At 42.0% G+C, this 24535-nt stretch overlaps 1 protein-coding gene across 1 annotated transcript in view; it reads left to right on the top strand.

Annotated features, from left to right (window-relative positions):
* Positions 1-15675, top strand: part of KCNQ3 (potassium voltage-gated channel subfamily Q member 3) — a 320617-nt gene extending 304942 nt beyond the window's left edge. Inside the window, exons 10-15 of the mRNA XM_063079577.1 lie at positions 4397-4599; positions 5459-5561; positions 7973-8104; positions 11459-11557; positions 13190-13274; positions 14944-15675. Of these exons, the coding sequence (XP_062935647.1) occupies positions 4397-4599; positions 5459-5561; positions 7973-8104; positions 11459-11557; positions 13190-13274; positions 14944-15675 (1354 nt within the window). The remainder of the gene's footprint in view (positions 1-4396; positions 4600-5458; positions 5562-7972; positions 8105-11458; positions 11558-13189; positions 13275-14943) is intronic.
* Positions 15676-24535: the final 8860 nt, after the last annotated feature.

The raw sequence follows: 24535 nt of genomic DNA, 5'->3' as shown, positions 1-24535 counted from the left end.
CAGAGATTTGAACCCACTTTTCTTATTTCCAAGCCCACATTCTTTCTGCTACACAGCACTCTCTCTTACAGCTGAGGTTGGATGCATTTTATTAATCAGAAGATTAAATATTTTATTCCTTTCTTTCTTCATTCAACATCATCATAAGGCTTTCAGTGCTTACAATGTGCCAGGCACTCTGGTAGACGCTGGATATAAAAATTGAACAAGGTAGTTTCTGGCACAAAAGCTTACCTTTTAGTTTCTCAACCTCAGCACCATTGGTAATGGGAACAGATAATTCTTCATTGTGAGGAATTTCCTGTCCCCACATAGCTAAATGTTCACCAGCATCTCTGGCCTCTACCCACTAGATGCCAGTAGTGCTCCCCAAGTCAACAAAATACGTCTCCAGACATGGCCAATTGTACCCTCAGGGTCAAAATTGCCCCTGGTAGAGAACCACTGATTTAGTGGGGGAGTCCCTAGTGAGTCAAAGATTTTATTATGATGGCCAAGATGAGAAAAGCCTAAGTATTTTAGGGGGCACAGTGAATGGATGCCCAATGGATCTTAGTAGCTACACTGAACATCCAGATATGCTGAGAAGTGAGACTGGGGCTTATGCTGGGGCCAACTTTTAGACAAAAATAAGGATTGTTTAGATGAAAGAAGGGGCGAGCATTCTCCCAGGTAGAGGTCACGGCATGTGCAAAGTGCTGAATGTCAGGAAACTGCACAGAGTTGAACACAGCTGGAGTACTCTGGATGCTGAGCTCTAAGGCAGGAGCCCAGGACAAAGGCAGAACAGCTTTGACTTTACTTTTCTGTCCCCAGTCCATCTATTTGCAGCTTTACCAATTCATGTTTGGAAGTTAGCAAATCAGGTACCCTGCCTTTCCAAGGAAATCTGATGTTGGCACCAAAGAGGGCTTTTCTTGCAAGATCTGCAGTACCGTCCGAGAACAAGGCCTGAATTATGCACAGGAAATCCATATGGAGAGAGGCAGAGATGGGTTTTGAATTTCAGGGGTGAACTTTGCCTTGCATCTGATTATCTTTGGGTCTTGGATTTCAGGCAACACAATTAAGAAGCAAGCTGATCATTCACTTTGCTGGAGGAAGAATTCCACAAGCTCCTTAGGTGCAATGGCTGCAAGAAATTCAGAGCCAAGGCTTCTGATTTGTGCTCAACGCATCCCAGCAGCATCTAAACTGTCATCTGTGACCAACGGGGTATTAAGTGAACATGACCAAAGCAATTTATGCTGTTTGAGGTTGCAGTAAAGCATTTAAATGCCAAACAAACAAATTTTAAATCCCAGCACAGACAGAGCAAAGAGAATCTTCTGTTTATCTTTCTAATATTCAGCTTTTATGCTGAAATTTTAAGTAAGGACACAGTGGCTGCAGTTAAGTTTGTCTTGCTTAGTGTCCTGGAAGTAAGCTCTTCATTTACTTGTCTTCTACCAAGGTAGAGTACTAGGACAATGTTGAGTGTTTTGAGACTAGCATTAAGAAGCACTGTAAACTAATATTCAAATCCCCCAAACTCATCTCAGTTCATTTTTTCTAAAAAAAACAAAAACCTTTCTTTGTGGCCCAGGAAATTGGATCTATCCTTTTCACACATGTCATCAGCCTTCTACTGCGTCTGTGGGAAGAGGATTATTTACCGAGATAATGATGACAGCCAGCATGTATTGAAGCTTCCTGCATCCCACACTGTGGGATAAACGCTTTGCCTGCGTTATCTCCCTTAACCCTTAAACGACCATGCGAGGCATGGGCTTGTGATCATCATTTGCATGTGAGGGAGCTGGGGACTAGAGGCCACACCTTTTTTATCCTAGATCACATGATCTATCAGGATAATTCCACCCAGGCTGACTTTTCTCCAAATCCCACTATCTTAGTCACTATGCTGAGCATCCAGATGTGCTAAAAGGGGGTGGGGATGGGGTTTGGAGGGGTACTGGGTTCAAAGATAACCAGGCAGAGTCCCTGCCTAGCTAGAACCACATAATCCAGTGGAGCAGGCACATGTGGAAATATACAGACTCTACACAATGCCTTAAACACTGTAACAGAGAAAAACACAGTGTGTCTTTGGAACACATGGGGAGTACCTAATTTCCAAGAGGGGATACTCAGACACAGTTTTAAAGGGCAGATAGGAATGAGGTCAGCTGAGAGGGCAAAAAAGGGCACTGCAAGCAGGAGGACATGTATACGCCAGGACATACGGGGTCTGCTTAGGGAAGGACAAAGGGCCTGGTGCAGATGGAAAGGTGGAACCACTTGAGGAGTAGCAGGACAGGTAGACAGGGGCCAAGAAAGAGGAGGCAAGTCTCCTTTACTTAATTCATGGGCAGGAATGCCTTCTCTGTGTGTTCAGCTGACTTCCTGTCCTGACTACTATTTTTAGCCCACTGGTCCTGATATATTCTCTGTTCTGTTAGTCATTCATCTAGTACCAGTTAGGAAAGCAGTTTCAAAAACTTTGACTTTGGCTTTGGGAAGATGGAGCTGGCTGAGTGTTGGAGTGTCTCTAAATTTACCCTGGGCTGGGTTTGAATGGAGTTCTTCAATCAAACTGCTGTAACAGTGCTGGGCGAGAGAGAACAGGTCCAGAGGGATCAGGAATATCAATTGCTCATTGTTCAACAATTGCTCATTATTTATATCTCTTTTATTTATTCATTCATTTTTTCAAGTATTTCTGAATGCCTTCCCTATGCGTGGCTGTAGGCAAGAAACGTTACAGGTGTTATCATGTGTAATCTATGAAGCAGGGGTTGTCAGGCCCCTTAGCAGATGAAGACCTGGTGCTCAGAGAGCACAGGTTACCTGCTCAGCAGGAGGAGTATCCACACTTCGTCTCTGCAGCCCCAACACCACGGCCCCTGCACTGCACCAAGCTGCAAAGACATCAGCAGCTTCTGGCAGAAGCACGTGGTTGTCATTACCAGACACGATCTCTGGAAAATAAAAAATTATCTCAAGTCCATGCAGAGCTGATTCAACCACCTGTATCTATTTGCTCCCTCATTTATTCCACAAAGACATGAGTACCTACCATGTACCAAGCCCTGTGTGGGATATGGAGAGGAAGCTGCTGTGTCTAGGGTACTGATGAGCAAAAACATGCAACAGGGCTCTCTCTGGAAAGTTCCACGCAAAAATGATTTCATTCATTTTGCCCACTGGGGGAAGGAGGCAGAGGCTGAGAAATAGAGGGAAGAAATTAATATTTACAGATCACTTCCTATGTGTCAGGCTGTACTCCAAATCCTTGACAAAGATCATCTCATAGTAACCAGGAGAAGCAGAGAATGCTTATCCCTGTTTCACTGAGGGGATCGTTGAGGCTCTGAAAGGTCACAGATTTGCCCAAGATCAGCCAAATGGAAAAGTAAACCTGGGCTTCACTTTGAGGTACAACTGGCTTTTTGTACCAGGGCAACCTTATGTTGGAGTTATGAACTGTTTTTTGTGTCAAGAACCCTTCCAGCAGTATTGTGAGGCCCACAGACCCCTTCTCAGGATTATAATTTTGAATCCATAAATTAAGTGTAACACACAGTTATAAAAGAAACTGATTATATTGAAACGGAGTTATCAAAATATTTAACAATTTGAGATGTAGTCGTATATGTTCTTTGGTGATGAACCTAGTGGTGGGTCGAATCCTACCATAATTTTGAAGCAGTGATGAGTATAAACAACACCTTGAGTTAACAGGATATGGAATTATCTGTGATTTCTGTTTATCTGTGGAAAGTCACAGGCTTTGAGGATATCCCTAGGTTATGTTACCTGCATTCATAATTGTAAGAAATGGTAAACTTTAGCTAGAGGTTAATAAATTAAAGACTTCTTTTTCTCCATTCCAGCTCATGGATCCCCAGATTCTATCCATGGGGGCGGGGGTGGACACCACGTTAAGAGTGCCTGTTTTATGCTACTTGTGTTGTGCAGTTCTGTTCAAGGAACATTTGATAAGGATCGTCTGTGTACGTCACTACCTGGGTAACCAGGAAATGTTAGAAAGGAAAGGCAGGAAGTTGCTGATGCAGAGGACAGGGGAATGGAGAAAGACCACGTCTTTGCAGCACATTGCTGTGAACTAGGCGTTTGTGTCCTGTATCTTACTTTAGCTCCACTTAATCATCCTAGGAAATTGAAGCTCAGAGAAGTTAAGATATTTGCCCAAGGTCTAATAGCTAGTAAATTGTCGAGCTAGGATGTGAACCACTCCCTGTCCAATTCCAAGCTGCCAAATGAGATTTCGCACTGTGAGTGCACAGTCCCCACTCATCCTTGGAGGAGAATGTGTAGGTCTTTATGGAGGGACGGGGAATTACAAGAGCCTGCACTGAAGGAGGAAAATTGTTCACTTTTGCTTATTTTGTAGCCAAAAGATGGGTCTCTTGGATCGGGTTCGCCTTTCTAATCCTCGTGGTAGCAATACTAAAGGAAAGCTATTTACCCCTCTGAATGTAGATGCCATAGAAGAAAGTCCTTCTAAAGAACCAAAGCCTGTTGGCTTAAACAATAAAGAGCGTTTCCGCACCGCCTTCCGCATGAAAGCCTACGCTTTCTGGCAGAGCTCCGAAGGTAACGCCGTTCCTCTCTCTCCCTCCCCTGCTCCCAAACCTCGACCCTCCCCTCCTCGCCCTCTCTCCATCCAAGAACTCTTGGGGCAAGGCTCCCACGTTACCTCTTTTCCTGGGCCAGGATCACCACCGTTCATCAGCCCACACCCCTTCAGGGAGCCTTGAGACATGTCACCATGGTGTCTAAGGGTGGCCATGAAGAGTGAATTGTCATGGAAGTCATTGAATGATGGAGAGGGGCCAGGTGCAGAGTCATCTGGAGTGAGGGCCACAGTGCCCCAGCGGGTGGGAAAAGGTATCAGAAAAGCACCCTACGGGTCTGTAGGAACAATGGCCTCATGTGTCTCTTCCAGTTAGGAAAAGGGAGACAAGCAGGAAAGCCTGTGTCCTCCATGTCTGCAGCCACCCAGGACTCTGACCCTCATCATATCACTCAGTTCGCTCCATGACCTCTGGGATGTGCAAGGCCCAGAAAGTGACCTCCCAAGGTCACCAGGAGAGTGACTGACAGAGCAAGAATCCAAGCTCAGGTCCATCTGACTGTAAAGCCCCTCCTGTGGGTCCTTTGCTGCCTCTGAGGGGCCACTGAGGAAGTCATATCACCTCCCTTGTAGCCTTCTGCCCACCACCTGTCCTGAACTGCACACACCTGTGACTTAGAGTTCTGGAGAGTGGAATGGGGATGCTAAGAAAGGCTGAGCGATTCCGCACAGCTGGGGAAGACCACGTGGTTTCACTAAGTGGGGACAAAGACTCTGGAGGTTGAGTAATCTGGAGGCTTAGAAAGTTCTGACTGAACAATGGGTTCCTGAGCCTTTCCAAGTGCTGTGGCCTACCACTGACATGTGTCTCCCTCCCAGATGCCGGGACAGGTGATCCCATGGCAGAAGACAAGGGCTATGGGAATGACTTCCTCATTGAAGACATGATCCCCACCCTGAAGGCTGCCATCCGAGCCGTCAGGTAAGGCCCCCTCCTGCCCACCTGTGCGTCTCCCCAGGCCCCAGCTCAACTCCCACAGGACACAGCTTATGCAGTGATCTTGGACTTTGGGAAGGGGGACGGAAGCCCCCTCCCCGGTAACCTTGAGTCAAGTCCCAAGAGTACGTAAATACTGTTCTCTATGGGAGATGCTGCCTCCAGAGAAATGATTCCTACCTTAGCAAGTCGTTACAGGTGACTCTTTCTTGCCTTGTTATAAAAATGCTCCCACAGCCGCCCCTGACAGTGTTTCCAGCTGCCATGCTCTTCTCCAGCTTTAACCACCATTTGCTTCAAAGGGTGTCAGGGTGTATGTGTGGGGATGGGGGGTATTGACATGGGATTTTCTCTCTTTATAGGCTTCTTTCTCAAAATAGCTTTTCTTCTGTCTATCTTCATCCATATAGCTCTTTTTAATTGGAATTTTTAACAAGATAATAAATTATAGATTGATTTTTTTTTTTGTCTGTATCAAAGGAGACGATAATCCGCTATGGCTGTTTCTGTTCCACTTTAGAATTCTGCAAGAAAATAAAAAAGTATGCTACTATGTAAAGAAGCGTTGTCAGAATATGGCATGTAAGCACTTCATAAAGGTGGCAGTGAATTCTAGAACCTAAGTTGGATTCTCCAAAAACTAGCCATAATATTTTCAGCAAGATTCCTGTCCAATAGATCAGGGAAGCACAATGGTATTATCGTATGTGGTCCTCAGCAAAACCTTTGAGCTGGTTTCTCGTGACACCATCATATTCGATATGACAGAAGTAGGGTTGCATGAAAATACACTAATTTGGATTCACAACTGACTGAATGACCTTATTCAAAGAAAACCAGTTAATGAATCTGTGTCAGCCTAAGGGAGTTCTATGCTGAGATACTCCATGGTCTGGTCTCTGCCTTCTCCTTTTCAGCATTTTTATTGATGTCTTGATTCAAGGGTCAGCAAACTTTTTCTGTAAAGGGCCAGAGAGTAAATATTTTAGGCTTTGTGGTCCATAGGTCTCCATGCAAGTATCAGCTCTGCCATCATAGTGCAAAAGCAGCTATAGACAGGACATAAGTGAATGCGTGTGGGTGAGTTCCAATAAAACTTTACTTTCAGAAATAAAAGTGGGCCAGATTTGTCCTTGGAGCCATAGTTTGCTGACACTTAAATGAAACTATGTAAAGGGCAGGCTTATAAAATGACACAAAGTGAGAAGGACAGCAAATAAAGTAGATGGTATGATCCATATGCCAAAATAGTGTTTAGAAGCTGGAGCCATGGGCCATGACAATCAAAATGAACTTTGAATGTACCATAAGGAAGGCTGAGCTAATGCTAGATGGAAGAGCCTGGGATGGGCTGTGGTGTCCTGATACTGACCTGTGACTTGGGGTTTTAATGGATGCCCTGATCAGCAGGAGTTAACCTCGTGATGGGGTTCCCAGGGAGCATCTGCCAGCAAGTGACTTTACTGGTTCCCAGGAAGACGGAGGTGAGGGTTCAACCAGTTCTAGGTCATCTACGAGTTCTGGGTGCCCCAGTTTACAGGGAACCTGAGAAATGAGCTCTTCTTTTCTGGGAGCTCACAAGCAAAAGAATTAAAGAGGCTTTAGAGGATGAGATATATCAGCTGTCCCCAAATAGAAAGCAGTGCAACCATGATTAAGAACACAGGCCCGGGTTTGAGGACCAGCTCTGACCTTACTAGCTGGATGGCCCTGGGAAGATGCTGAAGCCGTCTGTACCACAGTTGTATCATCTGTAAACTGATCTATTAGCAGGATTGTTCATAAAGCACTAAGCTCAGTGTCTGTAATGAATGCTCAAGAAATGTTAGCTCATATTCTTATTATGATTTTCTTTATTTTTATAGCAGTTTTAGTTTAACAGAGAAATTGAGGAGACAGAACAGATAGTCCCAATACCCTCCCCCATCCATATGTAAAATTTCTCCTATTATTGACGCATTACATTAGTGTGGTACATTTGTTACAATTATGAATCAATACTGATATATTATCATTAGCTTCATTGTATATTAGGGTTCCCTTTTTGTATTGCACAGTTTTGTGGGTTTTGCCTAACACATAATGTCATGTATTCACCATTATACTATCATTCAGAATAGTTTTACTGCCCTAATTTTCATATTATTCAAATGAATGAAGGAAGGTAGTCTTGAAGACGAGGTACTAGCCAGCCTAATTCTATGTGGTTACAAGGGGTAGGACCACATACACGTCTCTTCACTTGTCTTAACAAGTTCAAAAGTTGGAAGTTCTCCCCATCAACTTGTTCTCTGTTTGGTTCTTTTCTCCCCTTGCCCCTGAGTTTGCTAGCCTTGTATTACAGTTTCCTTCACTCTCTACCCACGACTTGTGAATGCCTCTCCTTTGCCTTGCAGAATTCTACAATTCCGTCTCTATAAAAAAAAATTCAAGGAGACTTTGAGGCCTTACGACGTGAAGGATGTGATTGAGCAGTATTCCGCAGGACACCTCGACATGCTTTCCAGGATAAAGTACCTCCAGTCAAGGTAAGACAGTTGCGTCTGGAGGGACTGTGCTATCCTGATCCCTCAGGAATCAAAGCCATGTGAACCTTAAAGTTTAAGGTGAAAGGCATTCATAAGTAATTCAAAATGGAGGGGAGAAGTGTTAAGAACAAAAATTTTCATCAAGCATTTTGGATGTCATGGCCAATAAGCACCAGATTGAACAGACTGTAAAGAAGCTCAATGACATTCCTGCGGCCAAGGTCAGCACCCTTGTCAGTCCTGATGGAGAGGAGGAAGTCTATGTTCAAGTGGCTCCTGATGCTTAGGTTAGGACACTGCCAACAAAATCAGGAGCATCTAAACTGAGTCCAGCTGGCTAATTCTAAATATAACTTTTTTACCATATTAAATGTTCATCAGGTGTTATTCATAATAGTGAAAATATGAAGCAGCATCAAAGCCCAACCAATAATTGGCGCCATTTTCATTGAGCACCTGGGTGCTCTACAGGTATGTGTCTAATTCCTTATAACCTCACAAGGTATAGTATTATAGTGCCATTTTTCCAATGAAGAAACTGAAACAAAAGAAAAAAAAATGCTGGTGAGGATGCAGAGAAAGGGGAACTCATACACTGTTGGTGAGAATGTAAAGTAAAACAACCATTATGGAAAACAGTGTGGTGGTTCCTCAAAAAACTAAAAATAGAACTCCCATATGATACAGTAATCCCAATGCTAGGTATTTATCCAAAGGAAAGGAAATCAGCACCCCAAAGAGTTGCCTGCACCCCCATGTGTATTGCAACACTATTCACAATAGTCAACATATGAATCAACCCAGGTGTCCACTGACAGATGAATGGATAGAGAAAATGTGGTATGTGTATGCAACGGAATACTACTTAGCCACAAAAAAGAATGAAATCCTGTCATTTATAGCAATACAGATGAGCCTGGAAGACATTATATAAAATAAAATATCAGGCACAAAAAGATAAATACTACACATTCTCACTCATATGTGAAAGTTAAAAAAATAACAGTAAGTTGAACTTTTAGAAGTAAAGGATAGAACTGTGGTTACTAGAGGCTGGGAAGGGGAAAGAGGAGGTAGGTAGTAAGATGCTGGTTAATGAAAACAAACTTTCAGCTAGATAGGAAAATTAAGTTCTAGTGGTGTATAGCAGAGCTAGGCATTTATAATTATGAATAATTTATTGTATATTCTCAAATGGCTAGAATAGAGGACCTCAAATGTTCTTATCACAAAGAAACAATAGATTTTTGGAATGATGGATATGCTAACTACCCTGATTTGATCATTACACATTGTGTACATGTATCAAAATATAACTCTGTACCCTATAAATATGTACAATCAATACATTTCAATTAAAAAATGAACAAATTTCCTTAAGAAAATTATTCAGCTAGTAGGTAACAGAAGCTGGGAATCAAACCAAGTCTCTCTGATTGGTTACAAAGGCCCTGTTCTCTCTAACACACATGACTTCCGCAATTATGAAGTAGTGGTTAAGAAAGGAATGGTAGCTGCTCTCATTAAAATGTTATGCAATCACCAAATGATGTCTAGAAAAAGTATATAAATGAGATTTTTAAAACTTATGTTATTTGTGAATATATATGCATGATATGATTAATAATATACACTCAGCATATCTATCTAGACTTACACGTATCTATAAACTTATATGTGCATATATCTTTTTATATGTATCATATATAATATCACAAAATCTAGGCGGAATAAATATGCTCTTCTTAGATCTTGTGATGATATGTATGTATGATATGATTACAAAAGCATGCACACATAGGTTTGCTCAGAAATACACAAGCCATGCCACCTTCTCTCATAGACGGAGAAGGGGTGGGACTTCCCCCAAAAGATTATAGTAACCATACTGAGATGATAAGTATAAGACTGACTTATTTTATTCTACTTTTTAAGTTTGTCAAATCTTTAATGAATTATAAAAATATCCTTTTAAAAAAAATTTAAAAAACAACAGTATGATGTCAAGAGTCATGCTATAACAGTCAGGGAACCAAAGTCCTATTTGCAGCTCATTCTCTGGACTGTGCAAGGCTTCAAGTTGACACAAGTTCCCTCTGGGCTCAGCTTCCTTGTCTGAGTAATGTTTTTCTGGAGTGTCCTGCTGAGTTAATAGGAACACCACACTGAATGGGTTGGAAGTTAGTAATGCTGTCAGGTTGGAGATGTGCTTATTCATAACCTTATCTTTAACTGGGATATCAACTTTGCCTGCTTAGCAAAGTGGCAGGCATACAGTTGGTGCTCAATGCCTGATGAACAAGTGGATGTGTGAATGAATGCTGAGCCGAAAGTGTTATCTGTGCAAGTTTGGCTCTCTGAGACACAGAGGAAGAGAGCATGATGTCTAAGACATACCAGTCTCCAAAAATACCAGCCTAGCTTAATGAGCTAGAATGGACCGTCGTACTGTCATATTCTCTGATATTTCTCAGGCAAATGTGTTTCTAGGATTTGTGGCTGGAGGTTGGCTGCTGGGATGACTAATTGCACATCCACGTCCATGCTGATATGGCATAGAAAAAGGAAGGCTAATTTAGTATATGGCGGTGTCAATGGAGGAGAAGCTGGGTTTTCAGAGAGGAGACTGAGAGACCCATGGCTATTTCCAGGTGCATGGTCTGAATGATGCTCCCACCCCACCCCTGCCCGAGCCCAGCAGTGCAAAGGGCAAGAGTTCTCTCCTGTTAATTCCAGCACAGAGTGGGAGCTCGTGCCTCATGCAGAAAAAATGGAAGCAGGCTGTGGGAGCTAGTGTCGGACCATCCTTCTATAGGCCAGAGATGCCTGCGGAGCAGCAGTGATCTGCACAGCTGAAAATGGAGCCTAGGATTTGGCAGTAAAAACTCCTAATTAGATGTTTTGGGGAAGGATAAAAGAGCTGGAAGATGAGGTGTCCTTGCAGCACACATATGGTTTTTTCTATAAGAAATAATGAGATGCAGCCTTACCCCATCTCAGTGGTTTGTCTGCCTCCCTCTCCCTCGGGATGGGAAGATGCTTTCAGTACCATTAGTCAAAAAATGCATAATAATATACTGAGGTTGTAAGTTCTCTCTCTCTCTCTTTCTCTGTCTCTCTGTCTCTCTGTCTCTCTGTCTCTCTCTGTCTCTGTCTCTCTGTCTCTCTCTCTCTCTGTCTCTCCCTCTTTCTCTCTCTGTCTCTCTCTCTCTCTGTCTCTCTCTCTCTCTCTCTCTCTCTCTCTCTTCCCTTCTCTTACATTTTCCAAACATGTATCTAAGAGGGAATAGAATGATTCGTTTTCTGCCAAAACAAAACTGTGTGTAATTTAACCTCCCACTTTGTGTCTTTCAGAATAGATATGATTTTCAGCCCTGGACCTCCATCCACTCCAAAACACAAGAAGTCTCAGAAAGGGACAGCATTCACCTATCCATCTCAGCAATCTCCCAGGTGGGGCTTGTGAACATGGATTGATGGGCCATGGGTGCGAAGCTCAGCTTGGATCCTTTATGTGGGGGATATTGCCACTCCTCTAAATAAAATGAAGAGAACGAGTTTGAAGCCTATTCCAGTCTGTGGCCATTTGAAATTTTTCTGTACAAAAGACTCCCCATCCCTCTTCCCAGACAGTGTAGATGATACTTCTTCCTGTGATTTTTAAAAATGAAAATAACCACATCAATTTCCTTGTTATAAAACAGGAGGAGACTTGTGAGTGAACAGGAAAAACACTTTATGTTAGCAAGACCCACAGCATTCTTGGTTAGCTGGTTTGGCTTTTCCTACTTAGTCACCCTTGAGTTGACCAATACCCTTCCCAGGACAAAGCAGAGAAGACAATCAGATGTCAGGTCCCTGATAACGCTGTGACACGGAGAGCTCTGTGCCTCAGCAGAGCAGCTCACCTCCCTCCAAAAAAATGTTCTAAAACTTCGAACAAGGAGGTGTTCTTTAGAAAATCCACTGCCTGGATTCACATTTTTTTAATTTCCAAATGTCTTCAAGGCAGGTGACATAAATGAGGGAGTCAGGCTTAAGAAACATTATAAAAGAACCAAGAGTGTAAGTATGATGATAAAAGGCATCTAATTTTCAGACTCAGTCTTGGTGATGGAATAAGGAGTGGTGGGGCCATGGAGACCTACAAGAGGTAGTTCTGTTGTTGCTAATTTTAGGAATGAGAATCCTCTCTTTCAAGATAACACAATTTTTTTAAAAAAAGCTGAATATCCTGATTTTATGTGAAATTCTCCAGTTTTTAGAAGGCTTGCATGTTTTAAAACCCTCTGCAGTCAAAGGAAAACACTGATAGGCTGGATTTAGCACATGGAACATCAGTTATTGACATGTGCTTTAGTTCACACTACTCAGCAGGAGTCAGTAGCCTATAAGAGAGAAAAGTCAACTATCGAGAAAGGGCCTCACATGAATGGTTTGGGGCCATAGCTAGGCTCCCTAAAAGTCTCCATCTGCACAGAACATAAAAATATTGAAAAGAACTGGAATTTAGGTAGATATTAACTGTGCACAGCCAAAGAGCAAACACAGCACATTCCCCACCAGCATCATCTTTTGCCTTATTTTCCAGATTCAGCATTTGTTTTCCATTCTTAACACATGGGCCAGATGAAATATTTTATACCCATGTTACACAACTTCAGAGATGAGACAGCCCCCTCCCCACCTCAGAGGAGAACCTCTCACTCATTCAGAGTAAAACCTCTCAATCAGCAGAATGATAGTGAAAGGCAAAGGAATGTCATTTAAAGGAATTAAACACTCTCAGCACTGTTGCATGCTTTCTTAACTTTAACACAAAGCAAAGCCTCCTTAATCGCAGCTTCATATTTGGCTTCAAATTTTCCTGCAGTGAAAGTAAGCATGAAACATCAGTGTTGAGGGCAGGAAGAAGCTGGCTTTCCTGACTCACATGAGCCTCCAGAGTTGGGCGGGCCTCCTGCAGGCTGCATAAATGCAAAGATAAGAATGATAACTTCACGGGCCGTGGCCTGTCTAGCTGCAACAACCTTGCAAAGCAAAACTAGATATAATGATCTTATGGAATTGTTGGCTTTTTCTTAGGAGTGAACCATATGTAGCCAGAGCATCCACATCAGAAATTGAAGACCAGAGCATGATGGGCAAGTTTGTAAAAGTTGAAAGACAGGTAGGTCTTATCTCTCCTTCACCAGAAAGCGAGTTTATGAAATGTATTTCCAAATGTCATTTTTTTCATAGGGATTTAACATACTTGAGTAATACTATCTACCATTCAAAAAAGGATGTGGAGACTAAATCCCTGTTTAGCATTTGCTCGCTGGGTGATCACATGTAAGTTAATGACTTATTCTGAGCCTCAGTTTGCCTCATCTGTAGTATGGGGTTTTGTGTTTTGTTTTTTTTTTTTTTTTGCCTCATAAGGTTATTGAGAGGGCTAAGTGAGTTGATACCTATAAATTACCTAGAACAGTTGCTGGCACACAGTGAACACTCCACAAATGGTAGCTACTATTATCATGTGCTGTATGGTAGTTCCTTAAGAAATGTGAGTTCTCTGCCCTGCATTTTTTGTATCTTTTGTCCTCCTTTTCTCAAACTCCAGGCCAGCGGGTGGCCTGTGTGAAGAGGCCTGGAGGAGGGCAGGCTGTGAGTGAGGTTCATTCAGGGTGGAAAGAGAAACCCACTCACTCACAACACCCTGGGTAGCTCGCCTCTTGTTTCCGTTGTAAAGCAGCTTATATTCTAAGACTGTTTACCTAACTTTGCACCATAGAAATGGCATTACCAATTTCCTCTAAGATCCTTATTAATCCTTTTATTTTATTTATAACCCCAAACTGGATCCATGCTGGAGAGGCAAGACAAAATTGGAATGATTATTCTTTTTTGGTATAGCAAGCATATTGTTTTTCATTTTTAAATTTTAATTTATAATCTCAGCTCTTCCATTTACTAGCTCTGCGGCCCTTGACAGGTTATTTCACCTCTGTGTGCCTCCGTTTCTTCACCTGTGAAATAGAGATAATAATAGTATCCATCTTGTAGGGTTCTTGTGAAAGTTAAATGAGTTAATAAACTGCATAAAATAGCCAGATACTTGCTAACGGCTCCTTGAGTATCAATTATTATTACGACTTAGATGACATTGGCCATTACCTATTACTGTGCTTCATAGTGTCAACTGTAACACAGGATGATATACCTGACGACGGTGTTTTCTGGTGAGTTGTGAATTGTCCGAGTGAGAACATTGCATAGACACGTGCACACACACACTCGTGTACGTGCAATCAAAAATACAAATAAGTTCCCAACTTAGGCAAACAAGACCAGATGCCGCTTCACTGTCCCTCAAGGCCCCTAGGTGGGGCCTCCAGTTCTGAAAAGCTCAATTCTTACTACCCACTGACCTTGTATCTTCAGGGCTTATATCACCATGTAGCAGACACATACACTAACAGGCCTCATGCTTATGTCTGAGGAAATGTCCTCACGTCAAGAAGTCCTGCTCCTTGATCCAAACAACATCAACAAGGCCACCTCCTCCTTTGGGGACAAAGAAGGACTGGTGTGCATTTACCCTCAAACCCTCTCTCTGTTCCAGCCTTTGCTTCCTGGGTAACTTTGCCTCAGTTATTTCTAGATTAACACTAGTATATGTGTAGGACTTGTGAGTAGGAGGCACAAGGGAATTATTAGCTACTGTCCTTATTATTAAGACTCACAGGAACACTCTTTCTGAAAAGTAAGTCCTATGGCATTTTCTCCCTATCCCTAACAATGACGCCACCCCCCCCCAGAGAAAGCAGTAATGCCCAGTTCCTTGTATTTTCCAGGTTCATGACATGGGGAGGAAGCTGGATTTCCTGGTAGACATGCACATGCAGCACATGGAACAGCTGCAGGTGCACGTCACAGAGTATTACCCGGCCAAGGGCTCTTCACCAGCCGAGGTGGAGAAGAAAGAAGGCAGCAGGTATTCTGATTTGAAAACCATCATCTGCAACTATTCTGAGACAGGCCCCCTTGAGTCTCCCTACAGCTTCCACCAGGTGCCCATTGACAAGGTCGGCCCCTATGGGTGTTTTGCACACGACCCAGTGAACCCGCCCCGAGGGGGACCCAGTTCTGGAAAGGTTCAGACAACTCTTCCTTCCTCGGCCACCACGTATGCAGAAAGGCCCACCGTCCTGCCTATCTTGACTCTTCTTGACTCCCATGTGAGCTACCACTCTCAGGCTGAGCTCCACGGCCCCTACTCGGACCGAATCTCCCCCGGGCAGAGACGCAGCATCACACGGGACAGCGACACGCCTCTGTCCCTGATGTCAGTCAACCATGAGGAGCTGGAGCGGTCTCCAAGTGGCTTCAGCATCTCCCAGGACAGAGACGATTACGTGTTTGGCCCCAGCGGGGGGTCAAGCTGGATGAGGGAGAAACGATACCTCGCTGAGGGTGAGACGGACACAGACACAGACCCTTTCACACCCAGTGGCTCCATGCCTCTGTCGTCCACAGGGGATGGGATTTCTGATTCTATATGGACCCCTTCCAACAAGCCCACTTAAAAGGGGTCACTGGCTGACTCCTCCTTGTAATGTAGACAGACTTTGTACAGCTCACTTATTCTCACACCTGACACGTACCAGAGGGGACACCAATGGCTGCATCAAATGCATGCATGTGTGTGGTGGCCCTCACCTGGGCAGGGGCTTTTCATGGCCTTCTTCCTCCCTATGTCACCACAATGAAGCCACTTCCTTTTCAGCATGGTTTGCATGACTTTACGCTGTATAAATGGTACCACTAATCTCTTCTAAGATACATATTTATCTGCTGTTCTTACTTTTAATCATGATTGGACCAGTACAGGGAGAAATGATTGACAAGTGGTGTGCGATTTGTCTGTTTGGTTGGCTGGTTTGGATTTTGGTTTGGTAAACAGAGAAAGTAGTTTAAGTTATTTCTAGAATCACTTTCCCTTTGTGTAAAACACTTCAGTGATTATTTTCTAAAGCAAGGAAATAATTTTCCCAACAAAACCACATTGTGTTTCAATGAGGCTGCCTACTGAGCTGACAGTAGGAAAGGAATAGGGTAGTCATTGCATCTCCAAAACCAAGAATTTTAAAAATTATTTTATTAAGGAAAAACTAACAAAAACCATTTAAAAGCTCTCAAAAGGGTCTCATTTGGTCTGCGATTGTTTATAGTATCCTGCCTCAGTTTCCTCATCTGTGAAAGGTGGTGGTAATCCCAAGCATAGCATTTCAAGTGAATTATGAATGAGAGGGAAGAACATGCATATGCACACTCGAGTTAAAATAGTTCCCAATTTATGTAGCCAAGGACAATGAAATTTATCAGAAGTGAGGTGCCACTTGGGCAGGAGATAAGTTCAGTGCCTTCAAAATGAGATTCCAACTCACATTCCTCCCCATGATACTTAAGTACAGAATATCCACATAAATAGCAATAGAGTTAAGAAGGCACTCGAAAATTACCTAGTCTAAGTCCTTCTTTTTAAAAAGAAGAACTCTTAGGCTCAGGCCCAGTGCCGTGCCTAGGGTCACTTGGTTGTCCCGTGGAGAGCTGGGACTCAAAGTCCCATCTACTGCTTCCTTCCCTGCCTTGCTGTCCTGTCACTGCACCGCTCTGCCATTTACACAGTGGGACTCTGAAATCATGCTGAGACACCAGTACTTGTGTCATGCAGAAAGCACTCACCATAGTTTACCCAGCAGGAGGGGGATGTCTTTTTTTATTGCAAAACATGCTCGATTGATTCACTGCATACAGATCCATAATAAGATAATACAAGCAAGCTACATTTATTGATATGCAAATAGACAAATTTCTCAGAACCCTCTGGTTTTCTCCAGATTTTTTAAATGAAAGTACTAAAACCACATATAGCCATAAGACTAGCTAAAGTGTAAGCAGACAGCCTGGAAAGCACTGCCCTACTATAAAAATGTTAATATTAAGCACAAGTCACCCTGTGGCCTCTTAGGAGATGTTGCTACTCTCTAAAAATGTTTCATAGAAAAGGTTTCTGTTAGACCTGGGCTGAGTTAGTGAAATGACCACAGCACAGTATCATGGTCTCACTCCTTGCACCCATCTACGCACTGGTTGTGGATGGTTGCCATGGTGACCATCGAGATGATGGAATTAGCTTAAACAAATGTCTACATGTGACTGCCACCGACATTCTCCCTCACAGTCTTGTCAAGAGCCACAGTAGCTATGGCAGACACTTGGTTGGTGGTTTCATCATTGCCAACTGCAGGGGTCTTGCACAATGTTGGAGAGAGAAACTGCCTCCTCCAAGATTGGTTCTTTTCAGTCCACATGTCAACAGGTAGTGTGCAAAAGGTTGAGAATACGTGAAGATGAAAGCTTGGCCCCTGACATTAGGAACTTACAGCCACAGCTTGAAATCCCTGGCCAAGGACAGGCATTGTGAGTAGTAGATGGTAGTTTTACATTGAGCATCCTACAAATGAATAGGTATTGACCTTGAGGTCCGAGGTGGGAAATACACAGGAATTATCACACATCAAACATGAAGCCCTATGGTTTTCCATTTGACCTTCTGGCAATCTGAAGGGCAAAGGGCATGGATCATTTGGCCCTCCTCTCTACTCCCTTCAATATGGTTAAAGTACCATGGAGAACTATAACCTAAGAAACCCTGTGCCCCTTCCTGGGGGGCTTGGTTCTCCATTCTAATTTTCCTGTTAACTTTCACCAGATGATTGTGCTACCTACCATCTAAAATGTTACCAAACTGTTCTTTATGCAGGTGAGTTATTGGAAACCAAAAAAGAAAAAGAAAAGATAGAGAATGAGTCAAACTCTTCAAATATGCCCCATTTTTTAAAACTTATTAATATTCTTGCAGAACCTAATAACTTCAGTATCTTATAAATAAATGCATTTTCTAGGATCTCAATGGAATTCTCAATCAGAAGAGTGAGACCTTCTTATCTCCAAGCTGAAAATATTTACCACGTATCCAAAGTTAGAACAACTACCTTAGGTTCTTCTAATAACCTGGAAAGGATCGGAATTTGTATTATTTTCCAAGCTCTAAGTGGGAAGTTAAGCTTCCCTGCTGGATCATAAGGTCAGAGCAACAGGTATTGGGTTTGTGATATGACCACTTCATCTCCAACATATAGTAAGTTGTCTTTATCAGTGTGGACACAGACAAAGGACGCAGTTCATGAACAAATAAATGATAAGAATCTTAAAAGCTATTCTTTCCCATCTAAGAAGACAAAAAGAAAAAGAAAAATAATCTTCCAGAATAATTCTGCTTTGATATTCCTTTTTTAAAAAAATACATTTCATGAAAGCAAATCAAACCTGCTCAAGTCGCTTGCCCTTAGAGAACATCACCAATACGGCTGGCCTTGAGGAAGAGGAAATTCTGGGTCTGGGATTGAACATAAGATATGGGGAGAAACAGGGTGTGCTCCCACAAAGATCATTTTGTCAGGCACCGGAATAATCCAACAGAATCGGTTAATATCATGGTCCAAGATTATATTACTTCTGATATGCCAGTGGTTCCAAACCTTGCCCAGGAAATTGCTGTAGTTTTGGCAGAACCCCATGAAATACTGTTAAATTAATCTCATCAAAAAAAAAATAAGAATGTTTTCTCAGGTAAAACGATGCTCCCATTATATATATGTGTGTCACAACATGACATATGAAAAAATTAACAGGTCATATTTTAGCATGATCAAAATGAATGAGATAAATCAACTTCACAAATGTTAAGGGGAAGGTGATCCTATTGAGCTGAGAAAAAAGTACTTGAGATCGGTGTGAGTTTTGACTATCAAATACTAGCATACAAGCAAACGCCAAAAGTTTAAGAAAAAAAGATGTGAGAGGAAAAGAAAAAAACATCAAATTGAGAAAATTCTATAAAATAATTGTATTTGTTCTTAGAACTGAGGGTTTAGACTTATTAGACGTGACACTGATATTACGAAGGCCTACTTTGCATGAAAACATAGCTAGAAAACCCCAAGGTGTATAGGTCACAGCAAACTAATTAACCAACAATTATGCATCGTATGCCTATTTTATGCAAAGTAGTTCCTAGAAACTGTAAGGTGAGAGAATATTTACCTGTAGAAAAACCTAACATAACAGGATCTACTCATAATTTGCCAAAACCATTCTCATAATTCCATGCTGCTATAATGAGAGTGTCATAGAGAAAAATTAATTTGCTTTTTCATTTTACAAGATTTGTTAAGCACCACTGTATGCCTGGAGCAAATCTGATTTCATCACTGCAGACAACTCCATACAGACAGAAATGCTTCCTAGCTTGGAAACAGTGGCAGGTTGAAATGGAAGAAGAGAGTAAAAATAAAACGGCAATGATCCCATCAGCCCAGGGAAAGCTAGTGGGCTGGATGAGGACTTAGAGTTTGGATGCAATGTTTTGGACTCCTTAACTCCAGATAAGCTGTGCAAGAAGGAGGCTCAAGGGTATCTGAAGAAGGTTCTTGGAGAAACCAGCTTTCTCCTCTTCTCCAAATCCTTACCAAGACTGAAGCCAGGCAAGGCACTGCACTACCTTCATTTCATCACGTTGACCAAGAGAAGCTATGAAACAAGCCATCGCACAGCATTTATTTCAAGAGGAAGATATATGAACCCCGGGCATCCTCAGGAATTTGCCCCTCTGTCCTCTCTTGTCCTTGAAGGCTTGCTTATTTCAGGATGAACTTTTTAAAAGACTAAGTCTTTGTATCCAAATCAATCCAACATTTTTGTGTTACTGATATTATACCTTGCAAAACTGAGCCTACTGTCCCCTAAACAAAGCAGCAGGAAGCCCCTCACCAATGCCTGGGTTAGAGCATGTCAGGAGCTTTCGGCATAGCTGTCGTGGTTTTGGAAACCAGTAATGGTAGTGTCAAAGAGATAGAAAGGATGTAGAGATGACCTGGATGAAAATTGGAGTTTCAGGACATTCAGAAGTATTTGAATCTTCTGGCCTATTATGATTTTCAAATAATACATATATATGTGCGTGTGTGTATATATATAAATATATATGTAGTCCCAGTACAGTGGCTGACACACACACATCAGGGGCTATTATTCATGTTCTTTTTTTACAATATGTGTAGACTCCATTGGCTCAGTCTTTCATATTACTTATAAACTCTAATTTAACACCAGAAAATCTTTTTCAGAAAAATAGTAGTAGGGCTATAATCCCACTTATGACATGACAGAACCAAGAATTTTTCACAATTGTTTTTGAAATAAGTACATCTCTACAAATAAAAATTCTTACTTTTTTCCATCAAAATGAGGACAAGAACAATTTTGTAATGCAGAGAGCAGGAATGTTGGATCCCAGTGGCTGGGCTGTGGCGGTTCCAATGGACATACAATACCAGATGCTGCACCATTCTCTCAAATGATAATTTGTAGGAGGTAAAGCCAAATAACAAGAATAATTAAATATGAAAGGACTCATGATTTTACAAGGAAAGTCAACCGTGCCATCATGTCTGTTGGACAACATCCTAGCAACAAATGGGGGAACTTCCAGAAGAAAAAGTTAAAGCTTGCTCGGCCCCTCCTTATGGGGATTTGTTCCCAGCTTTTAACAGCCTCAACTTCAGCATCCCTGTAGGAAGACTGTGACCAGTATTTTGACTTACTATCATGGATGTGAAGGGACATAATTTCATAGATCCTTAGATGCTCAGAGAAAGAAAAGACCTTGATTACTGGAACAACCATCTCTCTTCTTAGATCAAGAAACAGATGCTCAGAGTGAAGGGAATCACACCAGGTCACCCAGTGATTGAACAAGTGAGGGAGTAGCAGAGTGAATCTAGGACCCGGATCTCCTGATTGCCTGGTCCTGATACTGGAGATAAAAAACTAAAAGTAAAATAGCCAGTGAGAACAAAGTACTGCTGTTAAGCCCAGAAAATGAATGAAATGAGAAGTTCCTGGACCGCTTGAGAAACTGCTAAACCAGACACATTTGAGGGGACTTCTTCCCATGTCTGGAATATGATTGATGTTCCCGTGCCTTGAAAGATGATAATGTTCCTTCTCCCAAATTCTTGCTGCTTTGAAAAGGCCTAGCAAAAATCCCTGCTGCTGGGGGCATTTATGATGAAGAATGACCCCACGGCCATGAAAGTACTCCTGTCCTCCACTCCTCTGACTTCTGCTGTGTCCCCTTGTTGTCCTGCCAAGCTTGGACTGGTTCACCTCTTAGCACATCATTTGGACTCATTCAGCCCCAAAGTCATGCCTCAGGTTGTATCCTCATCTATAGGCCAATTGAACAGGATTTCTCCTTGAAAAAACTCTATGGGTTTGATTTATTTTGGGGATCTATATGACCTCAAGTTGCCAGTTCTACCAAAGGTGTCCTTTGCACTGGGATCTCTGAGTCTCACCTAAGAGTGGCCTGGTTTCTCCTGTTTTGTCTCAGAGAATCCTCATCTTGGCTAGGTCATAACCAGGTATTCTAAGGCCTTCACCAAATGCTACAAAGAAGCAAACAAGATTGAACTTAAGACATCTTATGTTTGTGTAACTAGGAAATTATTTTAGGAAGTAAACAGACCTCTGTTGGCTCAAATGAGGATCTCCATAGCTGGTTTCCGTTTATGTTGTGCTTGAGATAGTTTTGCTAGATTTGGCAGGGCTCCCCAACCAGTCCTTGTTAAACACAGTGGTAGAATGAACCAGAACCTCCTAAGATAGCCAGAAAGAAAGGTGGTCAAGTTCTTGGATGGTAATAGGTGGCCCAGTAACTTTAAAGATTGTCATTCTACCTAAGTCTCCTTTCTCCAAATAGTACTCTTCTGGGGTTAAGGTAGGTTTCAGAGAGAAATAATGATTTTTGACACTGTCAAAAATGGGCTTTATATAAGAAAACCCAAGAATAGCTTACAGTTAAGCAGGCAAAGCCCAGTCCAGTGCTTAGGAATATATTTGCAATTCTTCTTACACTTGGCAAATGTACTGCAATTTGATACCTAAGAGTAATGAAAAATGAGAGCATGTTTTCTTTCAGTGTTCTGTTCTCTTCCTCTGCCCATAAGACTGAGGTCAGGGAAGGGTTGAGAAACTTACCCTAAGCTCCCTGTATGAGTTGCATGCCACATAATAATTCTCTCTCTTTGTGCGGTCCTCATCATAACCGCATGAGGGAGGTGTTATTGTCTCCACCTTATAGATGAGAAAACTGAAGTGGAGAGGGAAAAGACCTTGCCAAAGGCCACACGTTATAAGATGTAGAGCTGGGATTTTAACCAAAGCTCATGTATCTCCAAAGCTCATTCTGCTTCCACCCTCACCCCCAAGTCTCCCAGGTCAGTGGAAATGCTCCCAAATCATGCCCTGTTCTCCTCCACAATGCCTTATCCTTCTCTGTCCAGTCAGCTTTACAATAAAATGTTCACAGACCCATTAGTCCCTGGAGAGGTCAGCTGTTCCACTTGGCTATTCCTTTGAGTAGTTTCACAATCCAGCTCTCAGTGGCAGAAAATAATGCCACATAAATTATTCACCTGGTTCATGTTGGAATCCATTAGCGCTTGGAGTTTGTTGTGGCTGCATATAATCCAACAAGTGCCCCTTGTTCTCTGCCCCCAAGGATCTCCTGTCGTTGTTTTTAGCTAAACAAGTTCAAATGTCTCCATGTCTCTGCTGACTCTGGTCTTTTGTCTCTAGACAGTAGTTTTATTTTAGGGCTTTGAAATCCTGCCGAAATAGCTTAGTCTTTAAAAACATTCTCCAGGAGGCCAAAAGCTCAGAACAGTTGTGTCTCTCTTTCTCAATATGAAAAGATCAAGGTTCCCTATGGAAGCCAAGCTGATTTGGTAATTGGGTCCTTCTTTACCTCTCTGAATGCTTTTCCAAGGGAGGGGAGGGCAGCTTCACCCTCCAAAGTGCCCCTGCGTGTAGCAAGTCCAGGTGGTGGGCTGAGAGCTGTGATTTGGGGCAGCCATTTTGTCAGGCATCAGAGATTTTGCTATTAGAGAAGTAAAGTAGGTTCTGCCCCATCTTTAGAAAGATGAGTGAACTTCATCCGATTTGTCAGTCCTTCCCTGTTCTAAAGAGAAAAAGAATCTGTACCTTGCTTTAGATGGGATATGGCTATTCTTTTTTTTTTTTTTTTTTTTTTTCCTTTTTCTAATGTAGCAGTGATGGAAAATATCAAACACTGAAGAACAAGTTGAAGTTTCCAGTGACATGAATCTACTGTATTTGATTTTCAATTGTGTTTTCTTTAACTCCTTTTTATGGCATAGAATTTTGGTGCCTTGCTCCCTGGATTTGTCTCTGTGCTATGAGTAGGCTTTCTTCACATTCTGGCTTACACGGGAACACAACTATTCCACAAGTGGCCTTTAGTGCTCTTTATAATATGATTTCCTGTAATTTTTAAACTGTATGTGTAATTTATATTCTGGCTCTGTCCAATGTTTGAACAACTTTAATAGGTTGATTTCCATAAATATTATGCAAACAATTCTTACCTGATTTTTTATGTTCTATATTAAATAAATACTGCACCACTTATTAATAAATACATGTTTCAACAGTTATGTGGAGGAATGTTATTTGCACCAAAATAGCTCTTGTGAGAATTAGGATAGATGATACTGGCTGCTGCAACAGAAAACTGTCTAAATATCAATGTCTTAACACAACGAAGATTTATTTTTGTTCAAATCATCGTTCAGTACAAATTGTCTCAGTTCCAGAGAGTGATGCAAGGATTTGAGCTACTTCCATCATGGACTCTCACTTGCTGGAAATCTTCACTTCTAGACACAAAGCCAGCAGGGGAGAATGTAGAAGAGCCGTACCTGTTTCTAAACATGTAGGTCTCAAATGGACTCATCACATCTATTCTCATTCTCATTGGCCAAACTCAGTCACATGGTGCTGACCAACATGCAAGGAAATCTGGGAAATGTAGTCTTCATGAGTGCCCAGCATGAAGAATAATGTGTTGAATACTTATCCTTGCTCACTACAGAGATAATATAATTGATCTTACAGATTTCCTTGTTGGTGTTGAATCGTGACAATATCTAGCACAAGTGTGGTTGTTGCTCAGGGGATAAAATCAAGAAACCAGAAAGTCCCCCTGGGAGCTACTGGAGTTACAAATATATACGTGGCATCAATTTAATTGCACAGAGGGCTGGCAAGTTATCTCTCTGTTAGTGACATATACTTCAGATGCATCAAACAAGAATGTATCTTGAATATTTCTCTACTGTGAATTGGATCATTGGCAGGTATCATTCCTTCCTGGACCAGTTTCCTAACTCTGCCTTTTTAAACATTTGGATGTTGGTTATAATCTTTGCTTTTTTTCTTCCAAAACTATATTCAGTT

The sequence above is a fragment of the Cynocephalus volans genome, chromosome 15 (genome assembly GCF_027409185.1).
Source record: "Cynocephalus volans isolate mCynVol1 chromosome 15, mCynVol1.pri, whole genome shotgun sequence".
NCBI lineage: Eukaryota > Metazoa > Chordata > Mammalia > Dermoptera > Cynocephalidae > Cynocephalus > Cynocephalus volans.
The sequence above is the reverse complement of the archived record's forward strand: the minus strand, read 5'-3'. Positions and strand labels throughout refer to the sequence as shown.